The sequence below is a fragment of the Sceloporus occidentalis genome, unplaced genomic scaffold (genome assembly GCF_023333645.1).
Source record: "Sceloporus occidentalis isolate IW3139 unplaced genomic scaffold, rSceOcc1.0.p SCAF_99, whole genome shotgun sequence".
NCBI classification, from domain to species: Eukaryota; Metazoa; Chordata; class Lepidosauria; order Squamata; family Phrynosomatidae; genus Sceloporus; species Sceloporus occidentalis.
In genome coordinates this window covers 803,315-825,086 of record NW_028317079.1, presented here as the reverse complement: position 1 = coordinate 825,086, position 21,772 = coordinate 803,315, and the positions used below count along the sequence as shown (strand labels likewise).

At 40.3% G+C, this 21,772-nt stretch overlaps 1 protein-coding gene across 1 annotated transcript in view; it reads left to right on the top strand.

Annotated features, from left to right (window-relative positions):
• Positions 1–21,772, top strand: part of LOC149284095 (SWI/SNF-related matrix-associated actin-dependent regulator of chromatin subfamily A containing DEAD/H box 1-like) — a 34,117-nt gene that overhangs the window by 7,254 nt on the left and 5,091 nt on the right. Inside the window, exons 5-16 of the mRNA XM_089497141.1 lie at positions 3,218–3,220; positions 3,482–3,573; positions 4,899–4,994; positions 6,288–6,372; positions 10,279–10,685; positions 17,282–17,484; positions 18,174–18,264; positions 18,725–18,824; positions 19,424–19,483; positions 19,564–19,639; positions 20,234–20,369; positions 21,177–21,314. Of these exons, the coding sequence (XP_089353267.1) occupies positions 3,218–3,220; positions 3,482–3,573; positions 4,899–4,994; positions 6,288–6,372; positions 10,279–10,685; positions 17,282–17,484; positions 18,174–18,264; positions 18,725–18,824; positions 19,424–19,483; positions 19,564–19,639; positions 20,234–20,369; positions 21,177–21,314 (1,487 nt within the window). The remainder of the gene's footprint in view (positions 1–3,217; positions 3,221–3,481; positions 3,574–4,898; positions 4,995–6,287; positions 6,373–10,278; positions 10,686–17,281; positions 17,485–18,173; positions 18,265–18,724; positions 18,825–19,423; positions 19,484–19,563; positions 19,640–20,233; positions 20,370–21,176; positions 21,315–21,772) is intronic.

Here is a 21,772-nt window from a genome sequence, read left to right as displayed (position 1 = left end):
CATTATATTTATTTATAAAGCGCCGGCAGATTCCGCAGCGCTAGATGGGCTTATCAGTTTTTTCTTCCCTCAGTCTGCTCCTGCGAGTTTAAGAATTTTGGGATAAGCATTATTTTCCAAAAGAAGAAATTTAAATATCACATCAGTCAGTACGTGAGGTTTCGGATTAGGTAAAAATATGGTGAGACACAAACTGCTCTCACTTTCTTTCTATTGGTTTTTTTCACATGAAATTCATACTTTATACAAATCTGTAATGGGAGCCCGCGATTGCTCGATAGAGAGAAAGCAGCTTTAATCTGACTCCGTGACATCTCTGCGTTGCAGATGTGCGATTCTCCCAATATTATTTCTGTGTGTGTGTCGATTTTCAGTTAGATCTGAATTGTTCAGTATAAGTATATCTGTGTTCAAACCCCAGATATGAATTCCCTCGTGAAAATTTTTTTTTTCTAGTTTACCCGTTTTGAGAAGTGTTTCGAGGTGCGCTTCCTGCCAACGAACGAGTCTCCGCACACAGACCCATGGGCACCTCTGCCATTCAACCTGACAGCTGTTGCCCAAACTTTCAAAGTCTTAGACAGGAGGAGGCATGTTTCGATTTAATAGCAAGAAATCTAACTTCAGGCACTTTTTTCTTTTCTTCCTGAACCGTTTAGATAGCACACGTCTCGGACAACACCTTCTTTGATTTCATGTGCTAATATGGTGTCACAAATATTGGATATAAAATTCTGTATTATCCTATGTAATGTGTTGCTCCAGGACACACACATGGTTAGCACGTCAACTCCAGATGGTTTGTTGTGCTGATGGTTTGTTTTTTTTTGGAAAACGTAAATATTTTTTTTTCCAGTACAAACTAGTCTACGGTTAACCTGATCATTATTCTAAAATGAATGCCAAACTATTTTGTTCTGCTCTTTAGACGGATCTCTTGCCTCAGGTCTGTCCTGAAGTTGGGAGCATGATCAAAGCGATGAAGGAATTTTCCCCTCTAATCAAAATATACTGTTCGGCATTTTTGACTATTGATTGAGACCATCATTATCTTGTCATGTACGAAAGCCCTTATTAGACAAACGCTGCTCTGACAAGTGTCTCGCGTTTATGAAATTATATAGTGTGGGGTTGTGTGTGTATATATTTATATATGGAGACGTCTAAATACATTTATCTTTGTTACATAACATAACTAGTATTATTTATATAGTGCATTTCTCTGGCAGTGGAATAATCTATATTATTGCCCAATCAGTGGTGCTATGAAGGGCTATGACCCTGGGGTTTTAAACAGGCTTTCAGTCAGGGTATTTACCAACTGAGCTATCTCACCAGCTATGTGTTTGTATGTGCGTACATACCGAATGTAATTACAGTGAATGCAGTCGCTTTTATAACAAATTTGCCTTAAAACTGTCTTTGCGGATTATAATAACCTTTGCATAGCGATGCTTCCACGTTAGTTTCTCCCATTGGGAAGGGCTGCAAGTCACAGGCTCTGCTCCGTTTTCCTACACTAGCATGAAGGCATGTGTGAAAAGACCCCAGAACGCCTGCCTGCGCACGGTGTATGTGCATCTACCTGCTTTAATAGACTGGGCTCGCTTACTGAACACGTGCCAAGTCCCTCGCCTGAAAAAAGGACACTTTGTTTTAGTCTGCACCTTATTTGTATACAACAGGGAGCAGTTATTTTAACACATGGTTCCTGGATTTGCATTATTTCTCCCCATTAAGTTGTTTTTGAGTTCCAGAGGGGACAATAATTGGTTACACAAATTTCGGCGACGGCATCCAATGCATTATTGAGGTAAAATAAACCCTAAACATCTCCGAGATTGTCACAAAGATTGAAGCACAAAACCGTGCAAGCTATGGATACATTACAAATGCTTCTGATCTGACCCATTGTCTATGGCACTGTCAACACTCCCAAACACTATGGCAACAGGTTCAGAGATATGCCAATAGCAACCTTCACGTAAACATAGGGCTTTTACCTAGCTACGCCATACTCGGCATCACACGCTCACATCCCAGAAACACCAAGCTACAAAAAAACCTAGCAGCAGTCACCCTAAAAACTATACTCCACCACTGGATAGAAACCACACCACCACCTCTTCCACTTTTCCATTCCAAATTATCCCACCTCTTCCACATGTAGTGGTTAACAGCACAACTCACAAAAGAAACTGCCACCGCATCTTTCTTCCATACCTGGCTTTCATACATTAACTCACTCCCCATCCAAACACGCACGCAAGTTAAACACATATTCCAACACACAACCTGGTACATGACGGAATTACTCAGGCAAGACCCGATCCCACTGACCTAACAAACATCCGATTCTCCACCTCCTACTCTCATCTGACAATCAACACCTAAAACATTCAGACTCCGACAGCCTCTGACCTGACAAGTAGACTTCGGTGCACCAACCATTAGAAATTTTCTTAGGGCGGACATTGTACAGGTAGTGACAACCAGGTAGACCAAAGGGTTCTTTGTTTATTATTTGTTCACATGTTTACGTTTACTTTGGCTGTCCTCTTGGTTTGTTGGGTTGCCAGATATGACGGCACATTTTCTGTAAACTGCATTATATTTTCGAATAAAAAAACCAAACAAAAAAACATTACAAATACTTTACGTTGTGCATACGATTGGTCCTCTTTCATCTGCTGGGACGTTCCAACCAGGTTATAAGTCATTTAGCTAGGTGTAAAAACTTTTTTTAAATTCTACAATTTACAACCTTCAACATAATATTCTGATGCAGTCAGGCTTCCAAAATTCCAGTTAATATGCATATTAACCCCTTAATGTCCATTGACAGGTCAGGCAGGTTGCACAAAAACGGTCACGTGACGACCAATGACTTGCCTGGCACGTCATTTCATTAAACAAGCTTAGAAAGTGATCTATGATCACTTTCTTTGCTTAAGCGGTGTTGCTGTAATGCTTCGATGTCGAGGCATTCAGCAACGCCCAGATCGGCATCAGGGGCCATGTAAAATATCTTACATTTGTCGTTTTTAGCGTCCTGCATTGATGAGTAAAGATTCAGGTACAGAAATCCAAAATATGGAAATACCCCAGCAATAAAACCAAGAAGCAGAAAATACCCAAGTATTGTAGCTCAAATGAGACACCCTACCCTTTTAACCCTGCTGGTCTTCAAGCTTTGTTTTCTACCATTTAAAACAAGGGTGTCCAACCTGCGGCCCTCCAGCTGCTGCAGGACTACATCTCCCATACTCCTCTGCCAGCCACTTAGCTGTAAGAGCATTATGGGTTATGTAGTCCTGCAGCAGCTGGAGGGCCGCAGGTTGGGCACCCCTGATTTAAAAGGTTTGTTCTCCAAGAAAGTAGCATAAGGGCGTTCAGACAAATGCATCCTTTACAATTACTTTTTTTTTTTTTATTATCGCTTGAGCTCTTTAAACAGTTGCTTTCTCTGTTTTCTGTTAAGCTTCTCGCAAGAGGAAATTGGACGAAACCCCAGGCAGCAGTTCCCATGAGAGGCAGAATGGTCATGCTGCAAAGAAAACCAAGTCTGTTTCAGTAAGTAAACAATGCTTTGATACTGAATGTGAAAATATCACTCCCGCTTTAGTCCGGGGTACTGTGCAGCGTTGCCTGCGTTTGCTGGGCGATGTATATTGAGAAGCATACAATGGTGGGCTCTGCGTTTGTGGGTGTCAGATGAGAGCACAAGTGGAGACCGTTTAGGGTGCATTTCAAAAAGATTCTTGGAGACTTTTAAGGTATTTCTTACATACGCATGCATGCATACATACATACATACATACATACATACATACATACATGAGCATTTTAAGTCTTTCAGTATATTGAAAAGGCTCCGAAATGCTGTTAGCAATGCTATCTAGATAAAGTCTACAGTGATCATAATGTGTTCTACTGTAAAGAACAGGGCTCAGAATTGGCATGACACGCTAGCTTGAATTCCACCTTAAAGGAGCAAGGATTGGGCTACTGGTCGGGTTGACATGACTGTTTTTTTAGTGCATAGACATTATGTAGTGATCATGTCACTGATTTAACCACTAGACTATTATGTACTAAGAATCATATGCCAGGGGACCTATAGAAGGATCATAAGAAGGTCTGGGGTCAGAATTAAGTTTAACAGCACAAGCCCCAAACTTCCATTTGGACAAGAGTTTCAGTGCAGGCTGATCACGGCTACTGTGTAATGTAAAGTTCAATGAGCGAGACGTCTTCAGCCTCCTATCTCGTTGTTGCTGAACATCAGTCAAGGCTTTTCAGCGGTGGCACCTAACTTGTGGATGAAATCCTAAGTAGACTCGCAAGTTTTATGTTTTTTCCTAAACGGAGGACTATGTATATGAAAATAGTATCAAAGGTGTGGATACACAACACGAAAAGGTGAATTGTGAATGAAGAGACCTATTGTAAAAAATGGCAACAAAACCGTTGGTCGCCAAGGTGGGAATACTCCTGGTTTTAAGGGTTTACGCATGTGTTGTGTCCTTGGCCCTTTTAACGTACATTTTTGTTTGTTGTAAAGCTGTTAAGGTAACTTTCAGTCTACCATCAAACTGAATAAGTGAGTATCCCACAAAGTCCAATGCGTATCTGATGTCTTCATAAACGCAGATTATTTATGGTTGGAAATATTGTTTGCTGCACTTGAAAGATGTTTGTCTGTTCCAAAACACAGCACTAGCTCGAACGCATTACATATCGACTACCCTCTGAATCTGCCTCTATAAGAATCTTAAAAGCTATATCACCTCAGAACCTTACTTGCCTTTGTCATTTGTCTTTGCTTTATGTAATAATTTTTTTTTTTCTTTTAATAGCTAGAAGGTGATGTTTATTCATCATGTCAGTTGTCAAAGTCGGATAATGATAGCTCATTATCTGAAGATGATTGGGAAAAGCAGGAAGCCCGTGTGAGAAGGCTACAGAAACACTTTCCAGATTTGGATAAAGAGGTAAAATACAAAAGTGTCACCAAAGATTGTAGAATAATTTGGCACACCCTTGCTCTAAACGGGCAGTAATTTGTCTCCATGCCCAGAGCCAGGGCCTTCATTTGCCGTTGGAGTCTATTAGGCGGTGGGGCAGGACGTGCCAGCAGCTCTGTCTCAAAAGACACAGCTGTCCATAGTGTAAATGGCCTGGCTCCAGAGATAGGGCCGTCTGCTCCTGATTTTTCACCAGAGGAACTGCCACCCTTTAACCTACACAAAAAGAGTGACCGTACTAAGGAAAGTACTCAGAGGTCGGGCAGACTGGATGGGCCAAATGGTTCTTCTCTGCCGTCACTTTCTATGTTTCACTCGTAACTTGTGGACACACCAAGTCTAGAAATTCTGGACATCGATTTTGAACAAAGTTGAGACTGACAAAATCATGGAGCATAGGCAGCCAACGTCTGAAATGGATGTTAAGGGGATTATTCACTAAACCAGGAATTTGTAGGAAAAGGGGGGGGCTCCCTGTCTTAAATGCACAATATTGGCAACTAGTCCTCATGAGTATCTACTTTATGCAGGGTCAATTCTGAAAGCGAGAGAGAACACGGTGAAAAGGCATTCAAGAAATCTCGCCAATTGAACTATGCATTATGCAGGGTGAATGACAGGGCCCGCTCTTCCTAATGCATAATGACATTGGTGATCATGTCATGGATAGTAAATCACTTTAAGACGCGGAAAATGCGGCACAGCAGGGAATAGTCCATATTCTAATTTGTTCATACATTCCAAAGATATATATATATATATATATATATATATATAGTGGAAATCCTATGGCATTTGAAAGCGTCTGGTTTGGGTATTGTTAGGGATTCGGTTAAGAGCATCAAATCGTGCTGTATGCTGTGCATCACCTGGATGCTAGATTTCACTTCCTGCGGCTTTAAGTACAATGTTCCAATAGCTGCCTGCCGGAACATATGAATAGAAGCTTCATATGAATAGAATTGAAATCCGTTTAGGAACCTCTTATTAGAAGATAAGCTCATGTATGCAAACTGTTGCCGGTAAAAGACTTGTTTACAAACTCTTGTCAAACTTCATGAAACATCTGTTGGTGGAAAGGCAAAGTGTTTATATAGGGTGATCGTTCCTGTCTACAGGGGCGTCCACGCCTAAGCATTAAGCGCGTTTCATTGTTTTATATTAGTCACAAAAATCCCGCTGTATCACTTCACCCCCGTAACAAATTGAATCAAAGCCGTATGAAAGTGAACCATTTTTGAAATCCGTTTTGTTTAATAGGAGCTTAGAGAAGTACTTCAAGAGCATGACTGGTCTTTTCATGAAGCACTCGAGGCATTAAAACTGTTTGCGGAAGACGAACAAGGTAATGCCAAAAATATTTTAACTGCTGCTTTCTCACACGAAAAAGATGGTGAAAAACTGAATTACAGGGTGTTTTTATTTTATGATGTTCCTCCCTTTGTCATTTGGTATGGAAAGGAAACAAACAGGCTAGATTTAAGTTAGCAGCAACCGGACCTGGGCCTACTTCGGCAGCCAGATGATGTACCCATGCCCTTCTTATGATACAGGAACCTGCAGCAAAAACCAAGTGTATAACCATTAGAATCACTGTGATACGTGTGACAACTGTTCATTCAGCTATTTAGTGTTTGCAAGGGCATGTAGCGCACACAGGAGCCAGAGTGTGGTATCTGCCGCTCTCTATAAAAGGAGACAATTCCCTTTTCTGCCAGGGATCTTTCTTTCCCAAAGCGTGACCAGTGTTTCTACAGAAGCGTTAAAATCTAAAGCCTGTAATTGCAATGGGATTAGAATCATGCCTTTTTACACACCTGGTCTGTTATTTTATAAAGGTTTTACTTTGGTTATTCTATAGATCGACTGCATTATGCTACATAGGTTTGCATTAGTAATCTGATGTAAGCCGTGTAAGGTACCTGATTATGTGTATTCACTGAAATGTTGGTTTAATATACAAAGAATAATGCCATTTTTAGACAGTGAGAAGCCGACCAAGGAATCTGTACGCACCCAGAAGATCCATAGTGCAACTCCTATGGCATTTATAAATGTCTATCTTGCGTATAAACCATAGGGATTCAGTCACCCTATATGGCCATATATTGCTTAGTCATGAGGTCTAAGGAACCCAAACTGACATGGCGCTGTGGCTTACCATGGCGCTGGATCGGTGGTGCTGCGACTCTTGGAAACCCGTGTGACGCTCCCATCCCACCACACAGGGCAGATGCTAACCCACATATCTGGTAACATGCACACACATTTAGAAATCCATTACCTATCATACATATCGCTACAGATTTTGTGGCTCTTCCAAAATGAGCAATTTTACACATTTACACAAACCCATTGAAAACAATGCATTTTGAGCCCGTACATGTACGGGCTTTGTAGGGGTTAACCTACACATCCCCAATGCTTATACCCAAGATAGGTGTTCTAAATTGCACTTAAGGGTTTGTAGTATGGGTTACTGGATGTGTGTGTGGATTCTTTTATTTTTTTGTCTATAGATGTTGGTCTAGAATGATTCAAACTACCTACTGTTATATTATAAGCACAAGTGGGAGGTGAAGCCATTACATTTTGGATGTCGGAGGAGCCAAAGTTACTTCATTTTCTCTCCATTCTGGTGATAATGAGATATGGTGTTTTCTCTGGCTGCTGGGATGCATCTCCACTGTGCTTCTCAGCCAAATGCAACCAGATGGGGAAAGCTGATTTTGTCCCCAAGGGTTTTTTAATGGCAATTTTTTTTCTCAGTTCAGTCTGTAGTATTCTGGTACTTTAAATATCTTAAGGAATACAAAATAGTGAAATGTGGGCCTACATTAACCAATGGTGTGCCATGTTGACAGTCTTTGCGGTACTAGATGCTACCAGGATTCTAAAAAGAGTGTATCCCTTGGTACGTCCTGCCCTTCTTGCAGCGGCAAGGACACATCCCGGCCGCTGCACGGGAGATCAGGCTGTCATTTGACAGCCTGGACTCCCCCCTGACAGCAGAAGCCAGCATCGCCACCTTTTTGCTGTCCCATCTCATGTAACAGCTTCCGGCACGAACGTCGCAAAGCTGTTACACTTTTAAATGATGATCGCGCGATCGGGCATTCCCTTCCGTGTTGCGTCACTGCTGATGTCACCCGGAAGGTCATTGCGGGACAGGATACCCCCTGCAGGGATATACGGTTGCTCCGATGGGGCATAGACTCTGTGATCAGTGCAGGGGGGATCGCAGGGAGGAGAGTGAGAAACCATGTTTCTCACCCTCCTCCCATGCTGAAAAACGGAGAAAAAAAAGTTAGTGATTTTAAAAAGAAAAATAAAATCACTAAAATACAATAATTAAAAATATTTTTTTTATATAAAAGAGATAATAATAATAACCTTACATCCCATTACCTTAACACATCTACCCAGTATAACCCTCCTGCCCCCGTTCACAACCCCCAAACCCGTTAAGCCATAAGCATAAAAATTCTACAAATAATGTACACCTTATAGTATGTTCCCTATAAGTGCTGGGAAAGTCTGGAAAATCTATATAAATTAGGTATTTCTGAAATCAGGACACCTGAATTGATAAACTTGGAGGGGATTTTCCATCACTACTAATTTTGTGAGGATTCAGAGGGAAAATTTATAAAAAAAAATTAGGTGTTTTTTTTTTTCTAATTTACCCTAGTTTTTACTACATTTCTCATTCAAAATTTTCAGCTAATCATCTAACTATGGTATGAAAAAGCGCTCTCTCCTTGAAAAAACAATATATAGTTTACATGGGTACACTATTCACAGGAAAGGAGAATAATCGCAGAAACCGACATAGCGCAAAAATGGCAAAATTGCTCCGGGACTTGAGGTACCAAAAACCCCTGGGACTGAAGGGGTTAAAGGGATGCTCCAGCCATCATTTTCACTTCAATGCATAGTATAGCTGGTTCTAGTTACTGTAACGAACAGCAAAAAAGTAATGCTGATTTTTTATTTTTTTTTTTTTTTTTAATACACGTTGCCACTTATAAAACCTGCCTAACCCATCGCACATACATTGTATAAACTGCTCTAGGGATCTTAACCATCACTCAAACACTTGGCTGTTATTACAGAGGAACAGTAGCTGATAACCGCATATTATTTCATCTTTAACAAAATCGTGTCCACCTTTAAAAGTGCATATAAACGAGGGAGGGGGAGACGCGCAACTTGGGGTCCTGCACGTACGACAAGTGACTGGCAAACGGCTACGCCGGAACCAGCTGTCTGATTCTGGCTGCTTTTGTTGAATGGCACAAGGCAAGTAACAATCTGTATAGCATCTGCACACTGAACAGGAGTTCCAAGGCACGTTTGTTACATAAGTAACACGTAATGTATGTTTATTTGATGCTTGCTGTGTCTATACATCTAATTGCACGCCGCATACAATTACTAATGTGGCTACATTTCTATCCTGCTCTCGAGGAAATTTATACTTCTGAGACGTGTGATTAAAAAAAACTCTTGGTAATGCGTTAAAATGTGATCTTGAAAACATGCTTTGATATGCTATCATAACTTAATGCAGCCTTAAAAAAATTATCAAGGGGTTAACACCTGTGGACACCTTTGGGAGAGCATTTGGCCATCGCAGTACATGTATCTGGCTAAAGTGCTACAACTATATGTTTAACCCTATTGCTGCGGGGAACACGTGCATTAAATGCAGAACGGTACCTCCCAGCCCCTTCCAGCAGCTGGATGGTTAATCCAATATGAGAAAGGAGATATATGTATATTATATGTTCCCCCCCCCCCCTTTAATTCGCAACATCCCAGCTTCTACCTGTAAAGGCGTCTGAGACCAGTAGGTTTCAGGCAGCTCCTGCGTACGAGGGGCTAAGAGTTGGAAACCTTGTGTAGTCCCGCCCAAGCAAAAGAGAGGGAATTCCATATTACCAGGCCAGTGTATGTTTTTGGGACAATAGCATGTGATACACCATGTGGGAATTATTCCATGACTTGTGACGATTTAAAGGAAAAAACATTTTTCTTCTCAATCTAATTGTATGCAAATGATGAGCGGCACATTGTGCTGTCGGAATGACACCGGTGTGTTGTTAGATTATGTGTTTGTACACATTTTAATGCAAAATTTATTTTTGTTAAATTTCCATTTTTCTTGTGCTAAAAAGCCTCCATAATTAACATATTAAAGAGAAAATATAACTTTTATTACATCTATGTATTTATATTACGTGCACAGATGACTTGCAAAAAGCTCCCAAAAATGAGGTCTCAAATGGAAAAGGACCCTCCAGAGGTGACCCAAAACCCAATAAAAGCAGCACCAAAGAGAAGCCCAAGCAGAAATCTAACAAAGCGCAGAACGGCATAAAGGAAAATGCAAAGGGCAAAAAGAGCCTCCTCGGCGTTAAAAGGGACGCCAGGGACCCGGATAGCGCGGAGTCTGCTTCGGAGGCAGGCAGCTGTCTGGATGAAGACTACAGCAGTGGTGGTGAGGAGGATATCATGGAGGAAGCGTATAAAGCTAAAATAGTTAGCTTCCTGCAGGATGCCTCCCTGGATGAACTGTCTCTGATACCTCAGTGCTCTCTCAAAAAAGCTCAGAGGATCACTGAGCTCCGGCCCTTCAATTCCTGGGATTCTCTGGTAAGTTTACAGCATCTCACTACCTTTTTTCTTAATGTTCCTTTTATGCTTATAGGCAAGAGGTGTCTACAATCTCCAAGAGGCATAGATGGGTGGCCTTATCCAGAGAAGGCTAACACCACATGCATTTTAAACCAATAGCGTTTGGAATAGTGTCATATGACCTAATTTTGAATAAATTAAGGGGTGATTTTCCTGAAAAACCCCAGCTGATTGGCTGGCAATACTGTCACTCATTCAGCAACGTAGGAACTTGGTTCATTTCTCTGCTGAAGCAGACATTTGAGCTTTCATTGGGGAAGGAGAAGTTTGCCAGTCTACTCTGTGCTGTTTTAGCAGAAAAACCTCATACAAAGGGGCAAGAATGTGGCAGGATTTTTACAGCTACGTCTTCAAGAAACAACTGCAAGGGCAGCTCCATGGCTCAGAATGCCAGCAGAATTTTTTTATCTTTAAACAGCATTTTCCCCCCCATTTTTTTTTTCCTTTTTTTTCTTTTTTTTTTTCTTTCTTTTCTCTCCCTGACACCTCTGCTCTGCAATTGAATTGCTCACATTTTTCTTCTGGCTAAACAATGCTGCCATATTATGAGAGGTTTCTGAGTGCCGTTTACTTAACAGAAGGGGAACACAAAAGTTTGTTTTTAAGTCCCCTTGAAAAGATCTTCTATCACGCACTTTGGTAAGTACTTTTAAACTTTGCCACTCGCTTCTCTACATTGGTCAACGTCAAATATGTCAAATTTTATGTTTAATATTTTGTGCTTTTTTTAAAAAAAAAAAAATTTTGCCTTTCATTTTCATAGTAACTTGCTATAGATATGTGATTTCCCCCATGTTTTTATTTTTGCCTGATTTACTTAATAAAAAACCTTCACTCTCTCAGGCCTTAAGGATTCTAATCAGTATACAATAGTGCGTATCGTGAATGAATTTCACGCTATTTCCTCCATTTGTATGCTGAGAAAAAATTATTGTACTAAAAGCATGTGTGTTATCTGGCATGGGTAAAGTGGGCATCTCTGCTAGGTATTATGGGAAAAAAAATTACATGTGATTCCATCATATACATGTAAAAATGCTGTGCAATTTTTTTTATTTTTTTTTTTTAAATTGGGTGGGGGGGAGAAAAGAGGAGTTGCAATTAGCAGACGCAGCAGAGCCGTTTCGGGAGCCGTTCCTTTCTCTGGCAATCGTTTTGCCTGAAGCCGTGGGCTGCTCTGAAGACATCTGTCTGATAGGCGGCTCGCTGAGAAACTTGTTGGGCTTTGCCCCGGCTAATTCTTTCTTTCAAATATTTGCTAAAGGGCTGCCTCTCCCACAAATGTCTATAGCTTTTTTTTTTTTTTTTTCTCTTCTGGCAGAGAAATGATATTTTGTATATGAGTTGTAAATGCTGTATTGACCTGTACTGAAAACATTTTACCTTTTCATTTTGTGAAGCGTGTCTGTCAGCACCCACGCCCCATACGTTCCTTTGGTCGTTGTAACTACATGCCCGAAGCCCTGTAACTAATACACGGCAAATAATTACACCTTTAGCAGATGTCATACAGCCAAGTTGAGTTTATTTAAATGTGTATAATATATATATAATTATATTTTTATATATATATATCTATATGTTGTACTATTTTTGAAACGATAAGGGGTAAAGTCTTTAAGAAGGTTGTTCAAGGATCGCTCTGGTAACAGCTGCCATGCTTCATATTGCTCCATTTTTACTGCTTCATACACACAAAGCTGTCAGATGCATTGGATTTTAGGTTTATGTATGCTGCCGTAACATTACGCAGAGATGCTCGTGCAGTGCAGTGGCCCCAAACGGTTATCGCCAGCCTTATATCCTGCTTCTTCATTGTAGGTATGAGGGCAGCTTAATGTATATGAATTGTAAGCACGTTTAACAACGCTGAAAAGTAGTTTTCACTCTCCTAGAATTCTTGATCCTAAAGTGGGAACTTATAAGCCAACATCAAAATACTTTTTCAAAGGCATTAGCTGTGATCATCGATCGTACGAAAAAAATGAATACTAGAGAACGTAGATATTCTTCAAATATATTAAAGGACAACGGCATCAACGCAATCTTGAGACGCGATGCATTTATTTATAGTGCCCTAGAACCAGGATGAACTATGAAGTGCACACTCGACGCATGATGCGCCTCAGTGCTTAATCATCTTAAGCGAGTCGAGCGCGTACCTCCCGCGATGGCTTGTTCAATAAATGGATCCCTTGCAGAGATTGCTGTTGTCCTCGTCCATGTGGATTGGAGTCTCCTCTACCGTGTGCACCACTCCGCTGCATGTAGGCAATAGACATTAACCTCTATTTTGCGCGACTGGTCCTCCGTTTCGCTTCGGTCTACTTAAAATTTAGTAAGCCTTCCTCATGAATCTAGACTTAATAGATTTCATTTCTTTTTGTGCCGGTGGCGGGGTGCAGAGTTCTAATTCAGGTGTGTCTCCCGATATGTAGCGTAAAGACGGTTAATCACATAGTCCATAAAACCTAAGATTTAATCGGTTCCTAGTGCTGGTCTAGAGTCAGTATAGCTATACGCCTATCCATTGCATGTTTTACATTCCCTCGCTACATTAGCAGTTACCACTTCTGCTTGGAGGCTGCTCCACTTATCAACTACCCTACAGTAAGCTTCCTTATTTCTGCTTAACGTTCATCTTCGCAAAGCTGGCTGTATTAATCCTGTATCAATCCATTGTAAAACTAAAGTGTTTTTTTTTTTTATCGTGAACAATAACACACCTAAACAGTGATCACTAACAGGCGTAAGTGTTTTTGTGAGACCTGTTCTCGTTAATGAGGTAAGAGAACCGTAGACGGATGCTTTTCGTTTGGTTTCCATCTTTGATGGCAGGCCGGTATTCATACAGATGTCAGCTGTATACCAGCACTCGCATTTGTTACTAATTATTTATTCCACGTTATGATAAGATACTTTTTTGTGTGTTTTTGAGATGAAAGTGTTGCGTGCGGCACAGAACAGGTATCGTACCGTACACGTTGGTATTGTCATAGTGCTTGCTTATACCTGTCAAGACATTCCTGAATGCAACCCTGACACATTCACAATAAGCACAGAATGTTCCCAAGTTGGCAGAATCTGATAAATTATTCATTTGATTTATTTCGGAAGCATTTGAAGTTAAAATGAAACAATTAAATGACATCTGTGTGTAATGAAAGCGCATTTGCAAGTTGAGACTTTACACATTCTCAAGTGAAAGCAATTTCAAACATTTCCTTGGTTACCTGAAAGCAGGGGTTAATCTTGGGCATCTTAACATGTCATGCCCATAAGGTAAAATGTCCCAGAAATGGAGAGCTCTCATTAGCTTGACTGCTGTAGATGTGAGGAGATGAGCCTTTAACCCTATGTTTTCCCTAAACCAGGAATATACACACACGCACACACACATACAGTCGTACCGTTTCCGGGGGACAAATACTTTTTAAATGTGGTTTACAAGCACGGAAGGTGATGTGTTGATGAATTATACATCGACTAGACTGTATAGCACTTTACACGTGCAAGTTAGCGATGTGCAAAATGTATCGGTCTTCACACAGCATGCGGTATAATCACTAGGTTTGTGCATTCGAATTTGTAAGAATTGCAAATATACCGAATTTTGGTAAATTTGGCTGTTCGTACAAAGCCCGAAAACGAGGCCAGACCCCCACGAATCAGACAAAACAAAGCAAGAAGCTCAGAATTTTTGCCTGAAATTCATGGGTCCACACTCGCTCACGCTCAAGTTCTTCTTCGCTCTCCCTCACACTCTGCTTCCCTGCCTTTTCTGACAACTACTTCTGCACCTTCTCCCTTCACTTCTCCCTTTTTATCTTCAATTCTTTAATCTGGTATCTTCTTTCTTCGCCCACATTTCCGTGGACATAACCCAGTAAATTCCGCCAAAGTGGTGGCACTGAAGTGACGTCCTCCCCGATCCTCCAATCGAGGAAGAGGATGTCGCCAAAAGTGCCAACTGAGGGCAGTATGACAAGCTTGTAGTGACGTCCTTTCCTGATCCTTTAATCGAGGAGAGGACGTCACTTCATGTACCATTATTTTGCCTTCAGGTAGATGGAGGACAATATAACGGCGTTCATCTTCGCGATCCTCAAGTCTGAGGAGAGGACATCACCGCAGCCCCCCAGCGGAAATTGCTGGGTTATGTCCGCGGAGATGCTAAGAAAGATACCAGGTTAAGGATTGAAGAAAGAAGATGCGGAAGTAATTGGCAGGGAAACGTTTTAGAGAGCATGAAGGTGTGAGAGAGTGACTGGGCACCGGACAACGAATTTAGTTCCCAAATTGAAAATGTCCCTGAATATTCGGCCGAACCGAATGGGCGTGAAATGAAATGGGCCAAAAACAAACCAAAACATTTGTCCTAAAAGGTATGAGCCGGTCCTGCGTGATGCAGAGTCATTGTGGAGAGATTTCTTGAAAGTCTGTTGAAGATGAAATATTGTTTGCTTAACTAGTCTTTGTATTCGATGCGGGCTGTAACCTTCCTCCAGAACTGGTTATTGCGTGGCGTTATTCTGTTTCCAGGGCTGCTTCTTGGTGATGTGGCTATTGACCTCGTGTTAGTAAGATATTTGACAATGTGCATACTTTGCCTAGTATGTATATTGGGGCTTTTCTAGCATCCCATCCCTTTACCATGTAAATGTAAAATGTGCGAGTCCTGAGTTCAGACACATGAGGTGGAATAGCCATACCCTCTGTAAGAAGCAAACGTAGCTGTTTACAGGGGCTCGATTTACTCTCCTTTACCATGAGTCTTAAATTCAAGTGAAAAGAACTCTGCGACTCCCTTTAAACAAATGCTGTGAGTAGGGACCTAAACTAGATCCTCCTCACCAACTTCATATGAAACCGCGCATGCAAGAAATGCTTGCCCTGCTATACATCTTATTTGATGTCTGAGATGCGTGGTTACAGCAGCACAGGATCACTTTTGGAAAAGTCCAGTGGCAGTTACAAAATATCTGACTTATTTTTTAAGTTAATTTAAAGCTTTCATGATACTTGAAGGTTCTTCCATAGGGTTTCATCAGAAGCATACGATTTCTTCCCTAAATATAGATTTATAGATAGTTTACCCAAAAAGTTACTAATTTTCGGTATGAAAGACTAATGTATAGCTCTTTGTTCTCCCTAGACTTTGAGGTGTTTTGGTTTTTCTTTTCTCCATTGATCACCAAGACAGGAATCTATTGGGTGGACACTTAGTTGGCTTTACTTTAATCTTGTGTGGGAAAAAAAATAACCCGTTCAAAATGTTTTGTGGTCGTGTATGGCTTCTACTCAAAAAAAGAAAACATAAAATTTGAGCATTAAATAGCGCTTGGAGCTAAGAACATAAAGCCATATTATCCCCCACCTGTTAGATGCCCAGCAAAGCTCTTAAGTATACTGTCAATCTGTTTTGGTTACCCTGAGTGACAATACGTGCACATATTCACCACTGTTGCACAGCTAATCCTACTAAACCCTTATCTTTGAGTCATTTGTAGGAAGACCTGCATGTTTTTGTGACGCTTATCCTGAGCTTTATACTGCTGCCCAGAAACATGTTTAACCCTAAACAAATGTACAAGGTTGGTTTATGGTGGTTTGCGATAAGCCATTGTATATATTATTTTACTAAGTTTTATTTCAAAAGGACTAGTTTGCAGGCCTCTAGTGACCATACTTTATGGTTCTTCATCATGCAGACTGAAGTAGAAGTTCAAAGGCTGTAGTCTACTAATAATAATGTAACAGCTCCCCCTACTGTGACGTTTGTAGATTGGTAAAAGTAACTAGTGTAAGTCCTGTGAGGTAAAAAAACAACAACTTTTATTTGCTCCAATAAACTTCCCTTATCTGGAGTCTGCTGTTGTCCTCAGTTATGATATCTTAGATACACAGCGACCGCGCTGAACTCATTCTTTACGGCAGGGGTTGACAAATTTTGTCTGGAACTAGGAGCCCTCTCAAAAATTTAGTAGCCAACTTTTCTTCTTCCCCAATCATGTTTTATTTTCATATATTACCCTCTGGTCTGCAGTTATTTTTTTTAGCAATTTGTTTGGGCAATACAACCTAAAACGCCTCTCTTCGGTGTTCCACCACTTTGTACGGTAACTCAAGCTTGTATGTTTAACCATTATTATTACACACGCTAACATCTTATCCTCACGAACACCTTACTGTAACACATACACACATGCCAACACCATACACTAATACACACACTATGTGCTGACACACACACACTCGTGCTACTGCCATACTGTAACATACACAACACCATACACGCTAATGCTACACTCTTATGCACATGCACACACTATCCAACATACACACTGGATAAAGCTATACATGTAGAAAATCAGACATTAACACTATGCACACATACACACTGAATCTGAACCCTGACCAGCTTTTACCCCCTTGTTCCGCAGAACCCTGGGCGCCAAGAAGTGGTTTCTAGTCGCCTTTCCCTTTTAGCAAAACACTTTATAGTCTTAATACACCTGATGTTCTAAACTAAACATTCCTGATTTCTATTACAGTTGAAAAAAATGAGCAAGGCAAATGGGCTCTCAGAGGACTTAGTGTGGGACTGTAGAATACTGATAAAAGAGAGGGAAGTGGTTTTGAAGCTTATGATCAAGTGTGAAGAGATTGCGAAGAGGCTGACGAAGGAGGTGACTAAGATCACAGAGGACGGGGAAACTGCTTGGAACGTCGATACTCCTTCGATTCTGGCCAAGAGGTAGAAATACATGCCATATATTGTATTAATAGGCGTACTGTTCCTATAATTTTCTTTATAAAATAAATAAATAAAAAGTAAAGTTTCATAATTAAAGTACAAATCCCTTACCAATAGAAAATGGTGGTAGTGAGACTTTTGCAATTAAACCTAAAACATAACACACGGATACATTGGAGTAAGGGGTTTCCTTTTAAAAACTATACGGTGCGCAAACTAAAATGGAAACAGTTCTTTTTGTACTGCAAATTTCTTAGAGATATGAGGAATATACTGTCAGGGAATTTATAATGTGATCTTTTGCATTATGAATGCTTATTAAAAATATAAAATATGCAAAAAAAAAAGTTCTGAAATGTACGTCTTAGTATTTATTTCTTTGTTTTAGAATTTGCACATAAATGTTAAATGGCTGCCGTTAGAATACGCCCTATGTTTGCGTCACTGAACCGTGAAAAAGGTCTCTGCCCGTTTTAAGTTAACGAGGCGATATGCTTGAGCTCACGGTTTAGTGAATAAAACCTGGGGAAGGCTAAAATGAACTTAATTTAAAACCATTTGCGCACATTAGCAATTAAACATGCGTATGAATGAAGCGTGTTTGAGTACATGAATGTGCTGCTGTGCGTATGTTGGTGTGCATTGTAGCTACATTTACTTATAGCTGCTGTTTCTTTTTAATATTTCAGCCTGGTGCTAAAGCCTTACCAGAAGATCGGTCTGAACTGGTTAGCGTTGCTCCACAAGCATAATGTCAATGGCATTTTAGCCGATGAAATGGTGAGTACGTTTTGGTCCATCCTAGTCTTTTGCCTGGTCTACAAAATAGCTTGACCATTTATGTTCCAGACTTATGTTGTAATGATTAAACTGTTCTAATGAAATGGAAGCATGGGGGTTACCTCAGGAGTGGGTTTTATATCTGTACAAACACATTGTCTACTTGTCTACTACGTTTGGATTGTATTATCCTTACCAAACAGTCAATCTTCTCCCACATTAATCGCTTAAATGCTCTTACACGCAGCTTGTCTGTTTTTTTTTAAAATGCGAATGAATGCAAAAGGCAATTAAAAGTTAAAACAGAAGCGTGGAAATTGATGGCAGAAGCTAAGAGCCACTATATAAAGAGGTCCCATTTTCCCCTTGAGGTTGTAACAAATATTCACCAGCTACCATGTGTCTGAATGTAAACGTAGATACGTTTCTTGTAACTTTCTATTTTGTTTCCAATACACAGGGTTTGGGGAAAACTGTTCAAGCCATAGCATTTCTTGCACATTTAAATATGATTGGTGATACAGGTCCGCATCTTGTGGTTGTTCCCGCTTCAACTTTAGGTATGTGGGGAATTGGTTGTCCTCAAGGCCTTATTTCATAAATGTCCGGTAAGACTTAGTCCTCTGACTCTGAGACCAGGAAGCGTGTAGGGCTTTATATACAAAGATTCTCACTTGGCTCGCAGGCACTATTTGTCTGTATATAGCCCAGCATACATTGCTTATGGTCTGCCTTTAATAATTTTGCACAGCTTGGGGTATCTAAAACCCAAGGACGTTTCCACCTGTTTAGTACAATGTTTAGGTAGTTTTGGTGGCTCGTTAATCGTGGCAGGGCTAGCCCTTTTGTAGCTCTCTAGCTGGGGCAGCAGAACAAATACCAAGACATTCAGCCAAGATCATAAAGTATAGGGTGTAAGAGACTAGATGGCCACGGTGGGATCTTTCACTGTATCATATGGCGATCTATTTGCTTACCCAGTGCCCAGGGACTGGGATCTAGCATATGCTTTTGCAGGAGAGGGCGCCATCTGCCTGCTCATACAATGATTCCTTCCTGAAATAGCCACCACAAAGTATTTTTATAATATTTGGCTGCTGCATTTAATATTTATTTTTCTGCCTTAAAGCTTTTGTTATGTCTACCCTGCTTTTTCTAGATAACTGGGTGCGCGAGTTCAACCAGTGGTGTCCTGATATGAATATATTACTCTACTATGGTAAGCGGGAGAGAAGTCTCTAATGTATCCGTCACAACCATCGTGTGGCGCGCTCACTGTGACTCTTATTTTACTTACAGGTTCTCAGGAAGAAAGAAAACATTTACGCTATGATATTCTTAATAAGGCCGTAGAATTCAATGTGATTGTTACTACGTAAGTGTTTTGATTGGGATATTCACCAATGTATTGATTCTGTGTTTCTGCAGATATATAGATATGTGTAATGAGTGCGCGCTGCCGCTCCGTAAATGTACCATTGGTTTGCGTATCTTCTCTTTGTTTCTTTTGGCATGGCCTGTATTGAAAATGACAAGCGATGCCATATTTTGTGTTGCCGTTTTCAAATCCAACTCACGCCTTGGCTGTGTAGAGTTTGTATGTGTTTCTGTTTGAGCATGGCGCTGCGTTTTATGGTATATGCTGTGCTTGTGTGCAGTGCCAAACTAGACAATAACATACCCAACTTAGAATGTACCAGATATGCTGGTGATTCTACGATTTGAATCTGGCAGCCGGTGGAAAACCTGAACATTAACAAAAGGATATATGATATATATTTAAATATATTATATTTATATATTTAAATATATATTTATATATTCATATTTGTTCCTTACTTTAAGTAATTTCCTCTATAAATGCGCCATGCTGTGGTTAATGCCCTATTGACAGGTTCAGCTTGGACTTTCTATACCGGCCCACACTACAAACACACTTGACGTTAAAGATTTTTGTCTCCATTGCCAGATACAACTGTGCCATTAGCAATGCTGAAGATCGCAGCTTGTTTCGACGCATGAAGCTGAACTTTGCCGTGTTCGATGAAGGACACATGCTAAAGAACATGAGTGCCATTCGCTATCAGCACCTTATGACGTTAAATGTGAGTCTTTCTCCCGTTGTGATTTATTCGTACCGACGAGGGCTTTGTGTCCATTGAAATTTCATGATTAAACATGTACAGCTAAATTCTTTAGGACGGCAAATCTGAACTTGAGCGCGTATTGCGTGTTCAGAAATGCAGTGCATTATTTGACTTGGACAAGCAGCAGTTTGAGTCGACAGATCTGAATTTTATTCTGTAATACATCAATGTCACAACACAGCTTTTACGGTTTTTCTACAGGTACCTGCAAATACTGCTGTACATCTGTCTGTTTGCAGTGCCATTAATAATACGCTTTAAATGTGCCTGGCATTAATCACAAGTTAGAAATTACCAGAGATGCACACAAGTTCATGATGTTAACTTATACCTTTACTGGAATGTCACGTGTGTGTGTATGTATGTATGTGTGTATATATAGTGTGTGTGTGTGTATATATATGTGTATATATATATATATATATATATATATAATCACTGCTTATGATATTCTGTTAATACTAAATAGAATTTGGTGGCAGGCTGAATAGTTCTTATCTATCTAGACGGCCTATTTTTCCTGATGCAGAAAATTGGATAGCTTAATGCCAATCATAAATTCCCTCACTCTATCAGTCTGTACCACATCTGCCAGGAGACTTTTCCATTTATCAGCCACTGTCTCAGTGAAGTAAAAACTTCCCTACATTACATCTAACTGGCTGTGTCCCTCTTGAATTAATTTTTTTTAAGCAAACCCATCGCTCTGCCTTCTTTTTCAGACACTTGGTTCACTTTAGATGATGACTTTTCTTCCCTTCACAGGCCAAGAATCGTTTACTGCTCACTGGCACCCCATTGCAGAATAACCTCTTGGAGCTGATGTCTCTCCTGAATTTTGTCATGCCCAACATGTTCAGTAGTAGCACCAGTGAAATCAAGAGAATGTTCTCATCCAAGGCGGTAATTTAAAAAAAAAAAAAAAAGACTGACATTGTATTCTGCCATGTAATATTAATAATCCAGAGCAAATATTGCTGTAAATGTCTATTCCCGTTCCCAATGAACATACTGAAGGGCGGTCATTTAATATCTATAGACTTCTTTTTATCACTACTCTTGTTAAGAAGGCACGTATACGTGCACACAACACATCCGTCCATGCAACCGGAAGTTCTTCCACATTTTGTGAACATAGCAAGGAAAAAATTGTGAAAAGGATGCTGTGTGGAGAAGTAGGATTGATAATGGTGAACTTTACAAGACAGAACTTGCAAAAAAAAAAGTGTAAATGCTGGTAGTTTATGTAAAAAGAAAATTGTAGTTTGCACCACACGCCAGTAGGTGGCGGCATTTTGTTTTGGAATGGCCCGAGTACTGCATTCATGCTTTCACATGATCACGTGTTAAACTCTTACTTA